The following is a 17202-nucleotide window of genomic DNA, read 5'->3' on the forward strand; positions in this document are numbered from 1 at the left end:
GAATCAACAGACGTGGTCGATGTGTCCATTCATCTCCAGGTTTACGCCGTTTACGCCGACCCACAACCAATTAGGCGGGCAAGCGGGTTAGCGCACGGCAAGTGGCTCGAGTCTACCCCACAGTTAGCTCTGGATTTAGGCTCGGTCGCATTCCTCGGTCGCGGCACCGTTGCTGACCTTCTTCCTTACCTTACGAAATATTAACCGAATGGCCGCGACAACATCTACGCCCTTCTGGCCTGCAGACGAGGGTGCATGCCAATCGCCCGTGTCATTGTCTAGCAATCGCCATTGCGAGTTTGTAGTTACCCGGTAGCGAGGACATATTTGTCCATAGCGCGACGACGAGGCCACGGTCTACCAATAACCAATCGCATGTCCACCACAAGACCATGACATCCCCGGCCACGTTCGATTGACCTGTTTCAGTCATCGCCGCCGCCGCGACCGCCAACAACCAACATCAGTAGCGAACGACTACAAAATGGACGACATTTCTCCCGCTGAGGGGATATCCGGGAAGATGGAAGCAAAGAGAAAGCGGAAACGGTCTCTTGATACATTCCTCCTGGACGCAGAACGAGACGAGACTCCTTCCAAGCGCCCCTATTGCCCAGACAGTCTCTCTAGCCGTGTAACGGACTGGCTGAGCCAGCTGCCCCTGAACGCCCCTCCAACGAAGCCGACCCAGACATGTCGAACCTGTTCAAGAAAGGCAAGGGCAAGGACAAGGACAAGGGAAAGAGCAAGAGCGATGGCAGTGTCCTAGGACTAGCCACCCCTAGTATTTCTTCTGGTGTATCCCGCCCAGCCACAACGACGGGAACTGTTTAGACCGGGGCTTCGGCTTCAACAACACCACTAGTCAACCGGACCGAGTATCGAGAGTATTTGGAAGAGAACAAGATCTACTTCCGCGAATATGACGAGCCCGTACCGAAGTATGTCACGGACGTGTGCGACGATATGCGAAAGCCCCGTACCTCGCCGGAGCCCACGCGGGATGATGCGCTGCGCCACATGAACCAGTTGATAAGGATGCAGCACAATGGCGCCCAGGAATCGCAGGTCGAAGACTGGTTCAAGACTAAAGTCTTTCCAGATGCGGATGGTATAGCCGAACGTCGGTTGCAGGGGTTGGAGGTTCGGGCTAAACCCACTTTCCAGAACTGCATTCCGAATGGCTCGGGCTCAAGCCCCCAGAGAATCTCGAAGCCGATTCCAGATCTGGTTTACGGATATTCCACCGATCGCCGGAGGGCGCCTTTCAGTAGCGCCCAGAAGATCGCTGGAGGAAGATGGATCCCCGGTTGGGGATAGTCGACAACCACAGGGCCCTCGCCTTCCCATTCTTCGTCGTCGAGTTCAAGTCGGAAGGGCCGAGCAACGGCAGTATGTGGGTGGCCACGAATCAGTGCCTGGGCGGCTCTGCCACCTGTACCGAGGCTGTCAGTAGGCTCAACTACCTCCAGCAGTATCCGGGCGCCCGCCCGGTAGGCAATATGGCCTTTAGCATTGCCATGAATCAAGCTTCGGCCGAGCTCTACGTCTCCTGGAAGACCGACGAGCTTGAATACTACATGCGGGAAGCTGCCGCCTTTTACCTGAAAAGGCCGAAGGGTTTCCTTGAGTTTCGACGTTACGTGAGGAATATCCTTGACTGGGGTAAGGGCCCGCGTTTGGAAGATCTCCAGGAGGCATTCGATACCGTACTTGAGGAAGACCGGAAGATCGCGTCGGCTCAGGCTAAGCAGAGACCGGCGCCTTCGTCGGCTAGTGGGTCGTCAGCCTCCTTGAAGCGTCCGCAAAGGGCTCCGGATGCGAAGCAGGCACCAGTGGACGGTCATTCTACCTCTGGATCTCGCGGATATGCCCAACCCTCTGGCTACCAGTCGGCGTCGGCTGCTTCGGGGTCAAGGAGCTACCAGTCCGGCTCCTACGCGGGAGGTGGCGGCTCTCGCTCCGGTCCGGGCTCTGGTAGCAGCTTCAGAGGAGGCCGGGACAGAAGTCCCAGTCCGCCAGTGAGCACTTCAGGGGCCACGCAGTCTAAAACACCCAAGCCGTCCGGGCTACGATAGTCGACGTGCGCCGCCACCACCAAGGCCCAGCGGATCTCCTCCTAGGTCCGACAATTACGCGCAGAGGCTCAATGCCCCTTCTCGCGACCCTTACCGCCGCGGCGACTCCTCCCGCAAGCAGTTTCCCGATGTCTATGATCGAAGGCGATGATAGTTATGCTTTTATCTATGATGCATGTGATACCCACGATACCATCGACTTTCAAATCTCAATAGCGTCTCTTGTCTATCTCTTCTTAGTTTGAATTGTGTTTTGCCGGGCTTTTCTTGGTTTGAATGGTGTTTTGCTTAGGTTCTTTTAGTTTTGATATTGGTTTTCTCGGGTTTCTGTACATTATGATGAATCTCGCTGGTGGATATGGCGTATAATGACTACACTAAGGTATATATTTTCCACTTCTCTTGTCATAGACTTTTATCGTGTCAACCCATGATACGCCCAGCTATCCCAGCTATCCTAGCTATCCTAGCTCGGCTATCCCAATTCCGGCCCGGATCATGGGCCCTCTCGACTCGGGATCGACGAAGTGTGAAGTGACTCCGGGTTGTGGTGACGGCAATGGAGTTTTCCAGATGTCGACACCAGCCAGAGGGTTTCATGCGTCAGATGCCAATACTGCTGCAATTTAGTGAGCAGTCGGGGATTAGGAAGTAACATTAAGCAAGATACAAGGGGTCTCAGATGGGAGCGCGGCCAGCGCAACCGAGATGGGAAATAGTTGAGCATAGGAGGTTCAATCCAATTTGGGGTTACGCAAATGAGGGGAAGAGGAGATAAACGGGGGGCCCAGAAATATCATCCCTGTCATCCCTTGCTTCACCAGCCTACGTAGCAAATAAGTACCTAGCTCCAACCGCATGCTCTTTCTCATCCACTGCCGACGCAACTCGCAGCTGTTGGAAACCTAAACCTTAGCCAGAGTCGACCAGCGTGGTGGGCTTTACCCATTCGAATTGCACTTTCAATATAATTCTGAGCGAGGATCGACCTGAGACTGACGAGGACTCAACATGCTTTGGCCTTTGGTTGCTGCCGCCGTGGCGCTCATGGTTACCTTCTCATACCGCAAGGTACAGTTTATGCGATTTCGGCAGCATGCAACTCTGCCTCAACATCCAACCTCGCTGATACTAGGGCATCTCAAAGTTTTTGGCGACTATGTGAAACGCAACAGGCCCGACGCTCATCCGGACATGGCCATCGTAGCCATGAGCCAAGCCCTGGGCAGGCCTCCTCTGATGTTTGTCGACTTGAGACCGATCAGTCAGCCCATGGTTGTGGTGGGTGACCACGATATCGCCGACCAGCTTACCAAGGCTACACCAACATTCCCAACAAGCCCGCCCAAGTCTTCCCAGTCCTTGGATCGCATCCAGTACGTGATGGGTCCCACGTCCATCTTCTCGGCACATGTACGTACAATACATCTTGGACCATTTCGCGCATTGTACTCTCCATGGCCTTGCAAGATGTGGGGACGACTCTGACACCCAGAGTCATGGAGGAAACGTGCGACCAACTCCGCACTTTCTGTTTGCGGGACACGATGCTACTGTCACCCTACTATCGTGGGCACTTTACGAGCTCTCGCGAACCCCTCATGCACTGCGCACCGTCCGTACTGAGCTCGACACCTTGCTTGGTAGTGACGCCAGCCCCGCGGCTGTGCGCGCCATATTGCTAGAGCGGACAGACCTGTTGCAACAAATGGATTACCTGGCCGCCGTCATAAAAGAAACGCTGCGTCTGCACCCCCCCGGACGGCACGGCGCGCGCAATTCCGCCGGGCTCCGGCTTCACTGTGCGCATGCCCGACGGACAGCAGCAATGTCTGGACGGGCTGCTGGTCTACAACTGCTAGAACCTCATCCACACCGACCCCAACACCTTCGGCCGCACCGCGGGCGATTTCGTCCCGGAACGTTGGCTGCTCTCGGCCGGACCGGGATCATCAGTTCCTCCTGCCGAGGCGTGGTGCGCGTTTGAGCGAGGCCCGCGGAACTGCATCGGCCAGGAGCTGGCTAACATCGAAGCGCGCGGCATCCTGGCGCTGGCGGCCCGTCGGTTCGACTTTTGCAAGGTGGGCCTGGGCGCAGTCATCAGGGACGAGAGCGGCCGGCCGAGACTAGATGCCAACAAGAAGGGCCAGTATCAAGTTGGGGAAGAGCTTTACTCGGTGCGTCTGTCATAGCATGAAAAAATGTACATGCTTTCCAGGGACACTCCGCTGACGAATGAGACATAGTTAAGGCAAATAACGTCAAAACCGGTCGATGGTATGATAATGAATGTGGGATTGGCGGAGTAGTAATGTGTGAGCAGGACTATACCTTACAGCAGAGGGGACAATGCCTTGGGTAGCACAAGGCAATGACTGTAGATGGGCAGCAAATCCTTTGGAAGTAAGCTACGGAAATACACATGTAGAGATATTTTGAATTAACATATCCTTAGATGTGGACAACCGATCTGAGGAACTTGTGTGTTGGCGGTTACGCCCTTACTCGGGGTTTGTCTATTTACTCGGGGGTTAGCCCTTACTGGAGGATTGCCCATTTACTCGGCGGTTGCACCCTTACATGGGCCGATCCGACGAAGAAGTATTAGTAATCGATTTAAGGAACTTATGTATAAATTGAGGGTTACCCCCTCACTCAGGCCGATCCGTCGGACAGGTATAAATAACCGATCTAAGGAACTTATGAGTTGGGGAGTGCCCCCTTACTCAGAGGTTGCCCCTTACACGGGGTCTGCATGGCGAAAGCTAGTTAAGAAGGTGTTGCGAGAGATTGATGACCAATTGGCTATAAAAACCTGGCTACCAAATGATTGCCAGAGCCTTTCTTTAGGCGTGGGCGATGATACATCCTGATAGAAAGCTGAGACACTGATATTGATATAAGTTCCATGAAAAGAGAACCAAGCTTGCACCTTTCTCCCCCTCTGCTTTCACCATGACGAGCTATCGTGTTCTTGAGTTGTTTCTTGTGCCTTCATGCATTGCTGCTCCGATTCTGGCTGTCGCAGTGGTCTATGGTTCGATGTGGCTCATCCTACGTCTAACGCAGGATCCAGCAGAACCTCCCCCACTCCTTGATTCTATACCTTTTCTGAGCCCAGTCTTAGGCCTGGTTAGCCGCAGGTACAAGATTTTCACTAGTCTACGGTAAGAATTTAACCTCTGTAGTCCCTGTATACGGGTGTGTGAGTAACAAGGAATTAATCGGGTCGTACATCCACCTCATCCTGGAAATGGTCGTTGCTGACAGTAGCTCACCAGAGACCATTATGGCTTCCCAATCAACACGTTGCGCGTGCCTGGACTACGTATGTATGTGGCCAACGACAGGGCGTTGATCTCTGCCATTGAGCGTAATATACGGACTATCTCATTTGCGCCCATCGAAGCTCAGGCCACGGCAGCCGTGTTAGCGACCAGCAAAGCCACCAACGACATCATGGCTCGTGACCCAGGCAGCGACCAGAACCACTTCGCCGTGTTCCGGAAAGCAGTGCGCCCAATTCTAGCCCCAGGCCCTCATCTTGACACCATGTTGCGGAGACCTTTTCACACAATGTCTCTGTCTTTGGACGCCCAGCTAGCGTCTGCGGAGCCGATAAAAACCAACCTGCTTGCGTGGGTACGTCACGAGATCACCCTAGCCGGGACCAATGCCGAGTACGGCGAAGCGAATCCTTTCCGCGATCCCGCCATTGAGGCATCATGGCAGTAAGTTGACCCCGGAACCCCCCAGGACAGAAAGTGGCCCACGGTTGCTAGCTAACCAAGACGCGCAAAACAAGAAAATTCGTGTCGGGACTGCCCGTTTTGGTCGGCGGCGTGCTCCCCCGCGTATTCGCCCGCGAGAGCATCCGGGCCCGCGAGCGCCTTGTGCAGCGGTTCCTCGGCTACTTTCAGCAAGGCCACCACGTCGCCGAGGGCTCGGCCGCCGTGCACGCCCGGCTGCGCCACAACGCGGCTGCGGGCATGCCGCCGGCCGACACCGCGCGCGGCGAGGTCGGCGCCTGCCTGGCGTTCGTCAATAACACGGTCCCCGCCGCCTTCTGGGCCCTGTACCACCTGTACGCGGACCCGGCCGTGCTGCGCGACGTGCGCCGCGAGCTATTGGCCTAGAACGCCGTGGTGCGGCGGCGGGCCAAGGATGGCAATGACCATAGTACCTCGACGTCGACCGCGTGCGCTCGGCGTGTCCGATCCTGCGGTCGACGGTGCACGAGGTCTTCCGCTTCCGCGGCATCGGCACCGGCATGGTGCGCCGCGTGCTCGAGGACCAGCGCCTGGGCGGCGGCGGCGGCGGTGGCGGCGGCGGCAGCGGGTACCTGTTGAAGAAGGGCGGCCTCGTCTTCGCAGCCTCGGTCGCGCTCCGGGCGGATATTCGGCCCGCCCCCGGGCGAGAGTGGGCTGATGTCACGGCGGAGAAGTCGTTTGGCTTGGGTATCGCTACGGACTTTTTAATGCCGGATAGTGACCTGGAAGTAGACATCTTATCGACTGGTAATAACATTTGATCATTAAAGTGGTCTCTCCATTTGTAGCACTTTTGTTATCGATTCCCGGTTCATTATTAGTGGTATCGTGCTGCGGGCTCTCAATCGATGGGAAGAAATGCATCGCTGCCGCCGACCCTTGCCCAGTTGACAGCAGGGACTCTCAGATGGGCCGGTTCCAAGTCAATTGAGGTTCCAGAACCAGCAGCCAACGGAAGCAGCAAGTAGAAGTAGGTAATTACTGCGACTCTTCTGCTCGCACGGCCCGGAATCATTCGGTATGAGATTACCGTCGCATTCAGACATAACGACCTACATTATTTTGAGCTTCCTCGACGACCCTCGTAACAAACGTGCCATTATTGGTAAACTTATGCAGTGTTTCCCTTTTTATGGTAGCTGGGTAGGTAGTTCACATTTTGCATGAGCATGCAGAGTAGGGGGTATACATTTCCAGAGTCCTTGACTTTTCCAAATGTGATATAAGCTACATGATTCAGCTGATGATACACACCTGGATGTGCGTAACCAGTTAGTAGACGACAGCTACACTTTGGGCTCTTTACTGGTTGCATCGGAAGGCGCTGGATCTGATTGGCCATTGGCATAGCTGCTATGCTCGGAAAGGACGGATGATGATTGGCCGGCCCCTTTTTCTTGGGCTATTATTCCTTAGCTCGGATCATACTCTGGGCTTATTCGTCATACAAAACATCAACGGATGCGGACTCATGATGGCATACCGAACGCCGCATGAGTCATAAGGGAATAGTGATTCGCATGCAAGACAAGAAACTGCACAGTTGGCTCGTCGGGTGACTAACTGTCCTAAGTCCGACCCAGGATCCCGTGTCCAGAAGGGGGGTGCAGGGCACTTCCTGAGCACTAGTAGAAAGGAAGCTTAATAATAGACTGGCGCATAATATACGTCTTCCAACGTGCTGGCAAGCTGACAGAGTTAATCAGTCGTTCCCTATCTATAAATACAGCCCATCCGTCCACCATTCTCCACCGCGGACTGAGCACTCCCCCTATCCAAGCAACAACACCTCCTCCCTTCTTACCACTACTACAGGTAATTCCTTTGATCCAGTATCGACACTCCGGCTATCATGGCTCATGCACCTATCATTCGCACCTTGGGCAAGAACGGCCCCAAGATCCCTGCCCTCGGCTTTGGATTGATGCTCATAGGCGCGCCGGCGTATGGCGCCGTGCCCCAAGACAAGGATAGATCTGCCATTCTCGACAAGGCCTTGGAGCTCGGGGCCACATTCTGGGACACATCGGAGTGAGTGGCGCCTTCTTCCCGTTCACAGAGTCAATCCCAACAATTCTATCGCACGAGTATTCAAGTATATCCAACTGACCGCCCACCCAAACAGTCTCTACGGCGATAACGAAGAGCTCCTGAGGCAGTGGTTCCAGAAGACGGGCAAGCGCGATCAGATCTTCCTCGCCACCAAGTTCGGCTATGTCAAGGGCGAAGGGGGCAAGACCATGCAGTTCCAGTTCGACACGTCGTACGAGTATACCAAGAAGGCCTGCCAATCAAGCCTCGACGCCATGGGCACGGACTATATTGACCTCTGTGAGCTGCCCTCTAGTTACTGTTGTTTACCAACAACACGGTTTGCTGTCAAGCAGTGAATGTACCGAGCTAACAGAGAGGCCGTAGACTACGTCCATCAGGTCGACAATGTGACGCCTATCGAAGAGACGATGCGTGCGCTAGCCGAGCTCCAAGCGTAAGTTGACCATTAATGCTTCCCCCTTTTGGACATTTTCGTCTCAGCTACCCTCTTTCATCATCACGGTGCGACCGTACAGACATCTCTACAGCACTAAAAGGGGCAAGAGCCCGCCGGCTAACAAGATCCGCACATCATAAGTGATGGCAAGATCAGACACATCGGCCTCAGCATGGTCTCCTCAACCACGCTCCGGCGCGCCATCAAGATCGCCCCCGTCGCCGCCGTGCAGCCCGAGTATTCCCTGTTCGGGCGCGAGATTGAGGGCCCCGAGGGGACAGACCTGCTGGCGACGTGCCGGGAGTTGGGCGTGGCCGTGGTATGTGCTACGCCCCTGGGCCGCGGCCTGCTGTCGTCGGACTTTGGCTCAACTTCTTCTTCTTCGTCTTCTACCGCCGAGGACGGCGACACCACCAAAGTCGACCCTGCCGACTTGCGAGCCAAGATGATGCCGCGGTTCCTGGCGGAGAACCGGGCCCACAATGCGGCTGTCGTGGCCAAGATCCGCGAGTTCGCTGCCGAGAAGAAGGGCTGTTCAGTGTCACAGCTGGCGCTTGCCTGGCTGCTCAAGCAGGGTGATGACATTTTCGTCATTCCGGGCACTAGGCGCGTCAGGTACCTGGAGGAGAACTGGGCCACGAACTCGGTCGAGCTCAGTGACGAGGAGGAGAAGCAGCTGAGACATTCGGCCCAGACATCAGAGTTGGCGGGTGAGGCGCTCCCGGAGCAGTTCATGGACCACAAGTTCAGGAACACTAAGGAGATCTCGTAGTCGGCAAGGACCTAGTTACTGTTGAATATTCATTAGGCTATATTAAACTTCGATAATATTCCCCCCAGTCAGTACGCCGCTCTGTAAAACTCACTTGACTTACCCTCTCCCGGGAACACGGGCAAGCTAGCAATATCGGACAATCCTTCACAGCAACACCCTTGTGTGAGACGGACCCTGTCCGCACGGGCCAAAAAATGAGATTAACACCAAAAAACATACAACACCGAGGATTCCCAGGTCGTCACCGACCCTAGTACTAATTCGGCTCTCTGCTGCTTATATATGGGAGAGCGGACGGGATCCCTAGTATTCAGCAGGATATGGTCGTATGTACTAGATTCGTCTAGTACGGGGACCTATGTAGTATTTTAGAATACAGACATACGACAGGAGATACAGTTTCCGTGTTTTCCCAAACCAGTTGGGCATGGTACCACTGCCTACTTTACACAACCAGTCTGCTTCAAACTATCACCACCGCCTAAAGCTCATCGCGCCCCTGGGCATCACAGCACCCGCCCTCCTTCTTGCACGCCCCCGCGCAGCCGAGGCTATACGCGGAGCTCCAGCCCGCGACGCTGATGCTGGGCTCGCCCGAGTGCTTGCCGAAGTAGCACAGTCCGGTGCTCGCCTGCCAATCGACGGACTGGCGCGACGGCACCGTGCCGCAGGCCGACATGCAGGCCTTGAGCGACGGCATCTGCTCCTTGGCGAAGTGCTTCACGCCGTGGCGCTTGCAGCAGCTCATGCGGAAGCGCTGCACAAGAGAAAAAGATGAGGTTAGTAAGTGTTGCAATGCACGGTGGGTAGTAGGTTCTCCAGCGGAGAGAGAGGGGGACACATACCTCGCCCGAGGGATAGTCAAAGGTCTGGCCGTGCCCGTGCGGGCACTCGGTGCTGCACAGGACGATCTGGTCGTCGGCCGCCTCGATGGTGGGCGGGTCAATCACGTAGGCGCCGCCGTGGATGTCTGCGATGCTGTCAGTCCAGGGCGCCTTTGTGGTCGAGCGAGCAAAAAGCGGAAAGGGGGCAGGGAATGTAAAAGGGGAGGGATATGGTTTACTTACTCATACCACACTTTTTCAACTTGTCCTCGCCCTCGACGAAGAGACGACAGAGCCAGCTGGGCCGTCCTGCCTCCCACGTCACACTAGGAATCGTTTTGTCAGCAAGCATACGCCAGGACGGGGCACCCATCAAAGCTTTCACTCCAGGAGACAAGAAAGAGCTTACCTGTTGCAGCCCGGTGTGTCGGCGCAGTAATTGTAGCACTCAGTCAGGGTGCTCATGGGGGTCTCGCCAATCGGGGGCTTGCTGTCGAACTCGTGCTGACACCTGTTCTGCAAGTAGGTGCCGCTGGCGCTGATAAAGATCTTGCCATCATCTGTAAAGAGGGGAGGGGTCTGGGTCAGTACGACACATTTTGGAGATGGGACAATAACTCATGACGTGTTTAGGCAGAATCTTACCGGCGGGGCAACGGATATCCGTCGAGAACGTGGTGGCATCCGTCATGGCCTCTACGATGTTGCGGGGTGCTGCTGGACAGTTGGCCCCCGCGCGGGCGGGCTGGGGGTCCGGCTTGGGGTCCTTGTTTTTGCGTTCTTCGAGTGGGAACCAGGTATTGACGCCCGTCTGGTAGACGATGAGTGTAATTTAACTGACCACAGGAGAGGAGGGGGCATTATTTGCATAGACGTACCATAGGAATAGCCTGTTGTCGTTAGAGGTTTGGGTCTAGATATTTATCATGTACCGATTGTGGTGGTGAAGTTATAACTTACAAGAATGTACTGTGCAAGTGATTAGCAAGGAACATCGCCAGGGGTTAATTCGCAGCTTGGTGCTGTCCGTCATTCAACTTACCTCCTCGAAACGAGCGCAGTTCTTGGTATCCCAGTTGTAGTCAGCAGACTGGCACTTCGGGTGCTCAGAACAGTGATTGGCACACTCCTTCTGGGAGTCTTTGGGCGTGTTGTCGACGCGCTTGGCCGTGGTGCCCTGGCCGCACTTGAGCTCGAAGGTCACAACATTAGGATCCGGGCTGTGATTCCAGCGGGCTCTTGTCAGCTCTCAAAGTACACGTACCCAGCAGGTTGGGTTGGTAGTGTGAAAGTGTTGTTGCTAGTTACATACGTGGTATATTGGACGCCGTGATCCTCGGGGCACTTGTACTTCGGAGGTCTGCCCTTGGAGCCACCCTGCGCGTTGACGGCGCTGAATTGGATGAAGGCGAGGATGGCCACGGCGATGGTACGATGCATCATGGTGAAGGCTTGTTAGTAATTAACTGCGAGAAGTTGTGTGAGGGGATATGAGTTTTCGGATAGTCGGATAGGGTATCTGTAAGAGTCGATGGCACTGGGATGAGATTGGCTTAAGAGTAAGCCGCAAAAGTATGATACGCCTGTGTAGCTCTTTGAGTATCAGAGTAGAGATTCCATAGCATAGTACATGTAAGTCAAATTCTTGTAAGGTGGTTGTGGAGTTGATAAAAAGGAGGCATACCGGCACTATCGACAGGCAAAAAGCAATAATCACCAGCTAAGACAATTACGGCGCAACCTGCAGGTACTCACCGAGTCGTCTGGCACATTCATGTGTTGGCGTTTTGGTGACTTGCCGCAACGCATGCAAGATCTGTGGCGTGATCCAACAGCTAGCTCTTGACAACGATAGTCTCAGATGATCCATTCTAAGCTGCTTTTGTCGTGTCCCATCACAGTATCGTCCGGGAAGACACGATCTGAGACCTGCAAGGGATCTTTAGACCCAATGTACCCTACAGACAACCAGAAGCAAAGTAGCGAGAAAAAGCAGTCAACCAAATTTCCATCTTCATGCAAGGCGGCATAGATGCCTTAGACGATTAGTACAGAGCATGTCGGTAGCCTGGTTCTGTCGAAGGTCCGTCATCGATATTGTCCTCCCCGACCCCTTCAGTTAAACAGGTAGCAAAACTTTTGCAAGTCTTGTTCCTGAATTCTCTTACTGCTCACCTTCATCATCGCTCCTCATAAATTCTCTTCCAAACTCTTCCTGGCCCGTTATACCGAATACCTTGTCATCGGTCCAAGATGGTCGGCCTCACTCTGAACAGATGCGCTCTGGCCCTGGTGGTCGCAGCCACTTTTGCCAACGCCGTTGATCCAAGTCCCGAGATTCGCAAGAAGTGGGACGACAAGTGTAAAGCCAGTAAGTGCTCCTTCAAAACAGAATGCGGTGGGACCAGCTAACGTTTCCTTTGCCAGAGTCGGGCCAGATGTACTGTACGTTACCTTCTCGCGTAAAGCCTGTCGTCGCAGGATTCATACTAATACTGACCAGATAAGCTAAAGCACCCCTCCACGGACCACCCCTTTACGGACCACCGCGTTTCGCTTTATAAACGCGTTAGACTTTTAAATAATAATATAGATTTCTCTTACTACTTTTACCTTTTAATTATATATATTATTATTATTTTATTCGTTTTTTTTAGTTATTTCTTTATATCGTCGTTTAATATTTAAAGACGCGCGTAAGCTGCGATACATGACGTAAAGCTCGGACTAGGTGTTTACGAAGCCGTCCGTAAATAGGATACTAACCGATCCTATGTTATGCGGCGCTTAGCCGGTATACCGACGCGATAAGAGCTAAATAAGGACCGGCAGGTATTATTACTATTTTTTAAGACTTAATTAGCGAATTAAGCTATCGGTTAAGCTAGATTAAGCTTTGCGCTAACGCTTATTAAATTTAAATATATAGTTTAACGGATATTAAACGCTTTCGAGGCGTTTTATACGCTAAGGTAATATTAATATATTAGATTTTTAATTATAAACGAGTTTATTAAAACTATTAAGTTTAAAATAATTAATTATAACCGCGTTAATAAAATAATTAACGTATCTTATAAACGAATATTTTATATAAACGAATGTCTTATTCTTTTACACTTTTTTTAATAAAATATAAATTAATTTTACCATAACGTATTTAATATATTAAAATTAATCGGAATTTTTATCTTTAAATACTTCTATATTATTCTAATAAGTACGCGTATTATACTCGGGCTCTCCGTAAATTTTATAACGTTATAAGCGTGTTTTAAACGTTTTCGTATAACTATTTTTTCGACGCGATTCGTTTTATAATTATTTATTAACGTCTTTTTAAAATTATAAGTTTTTTTTAGTTTATATATAAAATAATTTTTTATTTTATAGCCGTTTCTTTTTCGTATAACGGCGCCGGCTAAATATTTTATTTACTTTTCGAAGTATCGCATACTTACTTTTTAAAAAAATAACTCGGTATATAATATACGTTATAGCTTTTATAATTTAATTAAAATTAATTAAAATAAACGTCGGAAAATTATTTTAATACTATACGATACGGTTTCGAACGTATTCGGTTTAGGATTAAGCTTTAATCAGGTTATTTAAAGTTTTTAATTCTTAAAGAATAAATAGGCCGAAAAACGTCCCCGGAAGTATTAAAATACGTAGCTTTATATTTAATTATAAAATAATATATTCCGGATTATATAAAACGAGTCCTATTTTTTAAAAGCTTCTTTATATATTTAAAACGGTGAAAATCGCTTAAAACGCTTTTAAAAACGTTAATAAAAAATCCTCCTTTAAAATATAAATAATATACGCCCGTATAAAATATTTAATTTCTTTCCTATACGCCTTTTTTAATATATAAAAACAGCCGATATTAAAAAGTTAAAGCTTATATAATAAATAAAAAAATATATAAAATATAATAATCGAGTTCTTTTTATAATAAAGCTCGAAAGCTATTAAATAATAGCTTTCGTAACTATTTAAGATTAAAAAGTAATAACAACCCTTTATATAAGACTTAATATATTAATTAAAATATCGAATCTAATCCTCGCCTCTTTTATTCGTAGTCCAGCCATTTTTAATAACTACGATCACCTAGTCCTTTAATAATAAGCTATTTTCGTATTAAGAAGAGAAGTACGTTTTCCTAGTAAAAATAATATACGGAGGGATAGCGTAACCGTGTAATCTAATACCTTAAATAATTATAACCTATTCCCGGTTCCTTTACTATATTATTTTAAGCCTTCCGTATTAATCAGAGATAGTTACGATTATTTTAAACGAGATTTAGTTTATAAAAAAGCCGGTTTCGTCGAAGTTATAAATATCCTTTTTTTAGATCCCGTATTTATAAATTATATTTTATACGAAAATAAACTATACGTAATACGCATCAAGATCTTTATAAAAAACTTTTTAATAATCGATTCTTCGGTTAAAACGCGTCCAGAAGTCTAATTATCGTCGTATAAAATTAAAAGCTTAATTAATACCGACACTTCCCGCGTTACATAAACTAAATAATTAATTCGTTATATCTTTTATATTATTTAACCGGGAAAAAAACGATCGCGTATTTAAATTAATAATATATCAAGTAATCGCATTTTTTAAAAATTTAAAAGCTTTCGAAAATTCGTAAATATTTCGCGTCGTATAGGTTAACTATTTCGTTTACGTTATAAAGTTTTCGATAAAATATAATAAATTAATATAACTTTTTATACATTTAAAATTAAATCTTCTTAAAACGCTTAAAATATTAGAATTATATTACTTTTTTTCTAAAGTTATAATATTTTCGGACGTAAAAGAATATAAAAAAAGGTTAAAGCTATAAGGAAATTTATAAAAGTGGGATATTCGCTTATATAAGATATTCGCTTATAGGATACGTTATCGTTAATATTAATATTTTTTTCGATAGATTTAATACCCGGAGCTAGTTAATATTTTTTTTAAACGCTTTTATAATACCGACGAAATAGGTATCGGTTAAGGCGTTAGCGGTGACCACTAAGTAGTTACCGAAGCTATTAATTATCAAGCTTTTAAAAAAAATGTCGAAAAAGGGGAATAAATTATTACCCTAGAGTATATAAGCTGTAATAGGGTAGCCCTTCCGCCGCTAGTTATTTTTAAAGGGGCCGATATTTAAAGCTAGTGGTTTCTAGACTAAGATAGTTATTTTTAAGATGATTAGCGGTTTAAAGTATCGCTTAAAAGGTAGATTAATAATTTTATAATATTAGATTAAATTTAAGATATTTTTATTCCTTATATTTAGTTTCGTTACGATAATAAATAAGTCGTTTTAATTTATAACGGCCATAATTTATATATAAACGAAAATCTTTTATAACTTTATTTTATTAATAAAATATAAGTTATTTTTTATAAATTATATTATAATTATATTATATAAGTTTTAAATATAGGGGTTTTCGAGCTATTAAAAAAAAGCTAAAGATTTTTTTAAAAGTATATTTAAACGTAGTTTTTAAATTTAAGCTTATTAAATTAAATACATTAAAAATATACCGCTAGGCTAGGATAAACGTTTTAACTCTTTCGACGATGTAAAATGTTTAAAAAATAGCTAGGATTTATTCGCGGGATCGATCCAAACCTTTATTATCGAAATATATTATCCTAAAGGATAAAAGTGTCGCTTAACTATATCTAAAGCTACCCCCAGTAATTAATAAAGAATTAACGTTTAATTTCGTTACCGAATTAATTTTAACGCTTATTAAAACACTTTTTAATAATTAAGTATGAAGAAATAATAATTAAAAACTAGCCCCTATAAACTTTATTTTTAACCTTTTTTTTAAAAACTCTTTACTCGTAAAACTAACAAGGCCCTTAACGAATAAATTAATATAATCGCGAGCTTCGAAGCTTAAATTAATTATTTTAAGCTAAACTTAGTAAAAAAACTATTAAAATACGTTAAAAAGTAAAAATCGTACCGGGATAGCGATTTATTCGTATAACTAATATATAACGGGCTAAGCGGAGGTTAAAAAGTAGGGTTAAATTTAAAAACGAATTTATCGATATTAAGGTATTAAGTAGGCCATAAAACGATATAAAGGGAATAAAAAACGATAGAATAGAAATAGAGGATTATATTATTGTTAAGAATATTAAAAAATAGTATATCCTAACTGATTTTAGCTATAAAAATAACTTTGAATTAAAAGGATATGTTTAATAGGTTTTCTGGTCCGCGAAGGGGTGGTACATGGAGGGGTGCTTTAGCTTATGGTGTTTGATACCAATGGCCGTTAGTATAAACCTTGAAGAATGCCGCGTGCGTCGATGCTAACATGTCACAAGAGCCTACGGGAATCTGCAAAGCTCCCGGGTACAAGGGATGTTACTGGGGTCCCTACAAAGACCCCAAGACCGGCCAGGACGGATGCTGTGAGAAAGGAAATGTGAGAACCGCGATATTCGTTTAAACTTACTTCGCTCCCTTCTGACAGAAACCGCAGGGCGTCTTCTCCACGGACCCCCTCGCCACTCTCGAAGGAGGCTGCTGCCTCGATCCTAAGAAGTACAGTTACGACACCAATGCGCAAAAGGGAGGCTGCTGCCCGCCCGACACTCACCTGACCTGGGACCTGTCGTACCAACCCACCACCCAGCTTGGACTGTGCTGCCCTCCCGAGCAGGTCACGAGCACCGACCGGGCTACTGGGCAGAACCATTGCTGCCCGCCCGGTCTCACGCACTCGTCTCACCTTGCAAGCGGCCAGGGCGAGTGCTGTGAGCCGGGGAAGAGCTTCAGCTTCGACGAGGCCGCTCAGAAGGGAGACTGCTGCGATGCTGGCAAAGAGTATAAAGTAGATCCGGTCACCGGCAAAGGGGGTTGCTGTGGCGCCGGCGTGGCCTTAAAGTGCGACTGCAGCTGCGAGTAAGTAGCGTACAGATCCTATAAGAGGATTATCATGTCCACTAACTATGCCAGTGCTCCTCGCCCAGTTGACCCCGACCCAAAGGAGCCGGAACCCAAGGAACCCGAGACCAAGGAGCCCGAGCCAACAGAGCCTGTCAACCCTCCCGTCATCGATCCACCTACAACTTGCCCTGGAGTCGACGGTCGTCACATCACGGTGGACGGCGTCGAGTACGAGGTTCAGTGCAATCGCGGTAAGCTAAAGCACCCCTCACGGGCCACCGCGTTTTACCCCACGAACGCGTCTTTTTACTGTACATCCTAACT

At 48.4% G+C, this 17202-nt stretch overlaps 8 protein-coding genes across 8 annotated transcripts; 7 read left to right on the forward strand and 1 right to left on the reverse strand.

The window, feature by feature from the left end:
- Positions 1–693: 693 nt before the first annotated feature.
- On the forward strand, positions 694–1320 carry PG994_013437 (uncharacterized protein; the record flags this gene model as incomplete). Its single annotated transcript, XM_066864846.1, has 2 exons — positions 694–784; positions 866–1320. The coding sequence occupies 2 exons, from the start codon at positions 694–696 to the stop codon at positions 1318–1320; spliced, it is 546 nt and encodes a 181-aa protein (XP_066709807.1).
- A 74-nt stretch (positions 1321–1394) lies between these two features.
- On the forward strand, positions 1395–2078 carry PG994_013438 (uncharacterized protein; the record flags this gene model as incomplete). Its single annotated transcript, XM_066864847.1, has 1 exon — positions 1395–2078. One exon carries the CDS (start codon positions 1395–1397, stop codon positions 2076–2078), a length of 684 nt encoding a protein of 227 aa, XP_066709808.1.
- Positions 2079–3089: 1011 nt separating this feature from the next.
- PG994_013439 (uncharacterized protein) lies at positions 3090–4270 on the forward strand (the record flags this gene model as incomplete). The annotated part of the gene is given in 4 exon segments (XM_066864848.1): positions 3090–3491; positions 3574–3804; positions 3815–3925; positions 3941–4270. 4 exon segments carry the CDS (start codon positions 3090–3092, stop codon positions 4268–4270), a joined length of 1074 nt encoding a protein of 357 aa, XP_066709809.1.
- Positions 4271–5408: 1138 nt separating this feature from the next.
- On the forward strand, positions 5409–6609 carry PG994_013440 (cytochrome P450; the record flags this gene model as incomplete). Its single annotated transcript, XM_066864849.1, has 3 exons — positions 5409–5809; positions 5884–6190; positions 6259–6609. 3 exons carry the CDS (start codon positions 5409–5411, stop codon positions 6607–6609), a joined length of 1059 nt encoding a protein of 352 aa, XP_066709810.1.
- A 1091-nt stretch (positions 6610–7700) lies between these two features.
- On the forward strand, positions 7701–9111 carry PG994_013441 (aldo-keto reductase; the record flags this gene model as incomplete). The annotated part of the gene is made up of 4 exons (XM_066864850.1): positions 7701–7879; positions 7974–8179; positions 8267–8336; positions 8481–9111. 4 exons carry the CDS (start codon positions 7701–7703, stop codon positions 9109–9111), a joined length of 1086 nt encoding a protein of 361 aa, XP_066709811.1.
- A 484-nt stretch (positions 9112–9595) lies between these two features.
- Positions 9596–11381, reverse strand: PG994_013442 (uncharacterized protein; the record flags this gene model as incomplete). Its single annotated transcript, XM_066864851.1, has 7 exons — positions 9596–9871; positions 9960–10084; positions 10188–10264; positions 10348–10498; positions 10584–10749; positions 10981–11158; positions 11251–11381. The coding sequence occupies 7 exons, from the start codon at positions 11379–11381 to the stop codon at positions 9596–9598; spliced, it is 1104 nt and encodes a 367-aa protein (XP_066709812.1).
- A 4873-nt stretch (positions 11382–16254) lies between these two features.
- On the forward strand, positions 16255–16897 carry PG994_013443 (uncharacterized protein; the record flags this gene model as incomplete). The annotated part of the gene is made up of 2 exons (XM_066864852.1): positions 16255–16287; positions 16463–16897. The coding sequence occupies 2 exons, from the start codon at positions 16255–16257 to the stop codon at positions 16895–16897; spliced, it is 468 nt and encodes a 155-aa protein (XP_066709813.1).
- Positions 16898–16927: 30 nt separating this feature from the next.
- On the forward strand, positions 16928–17200 carry PG994_013444 (uncharacterized protein; the record flags this gene model as incomplete). Its single annotated transcript, XM_066864853.1, has 1 exon — positions 16928–17200. The coding sequence occupies one exon, from the start codon at positions 16928–16930 to the stop codon at positions 17198–17200; it is 273 nt and encodes a 90-aa protein (XP_066709814.1).
- Between the last annotated feature and the right edge of the window lie 2 nt (positions 17201–17202).

Source organism: Apiospora phragmitis (genome assembly GCF_038363925.1).
Source record: "Apiospora phragmitis strain CBS 135458 chromosome Unknown utg000011l:1.0-3236445.0:1.0-3240683.0, whole genome shotgun sequence".
Classification (NCBI taxonomy): domain Eukaryota; kingdom Fungi; phylum Ascomycota; class Sordariomycetes; order Amphisphaeriales; family Apiosporaceae; genus Apiospora; species Apiospora phragmitis.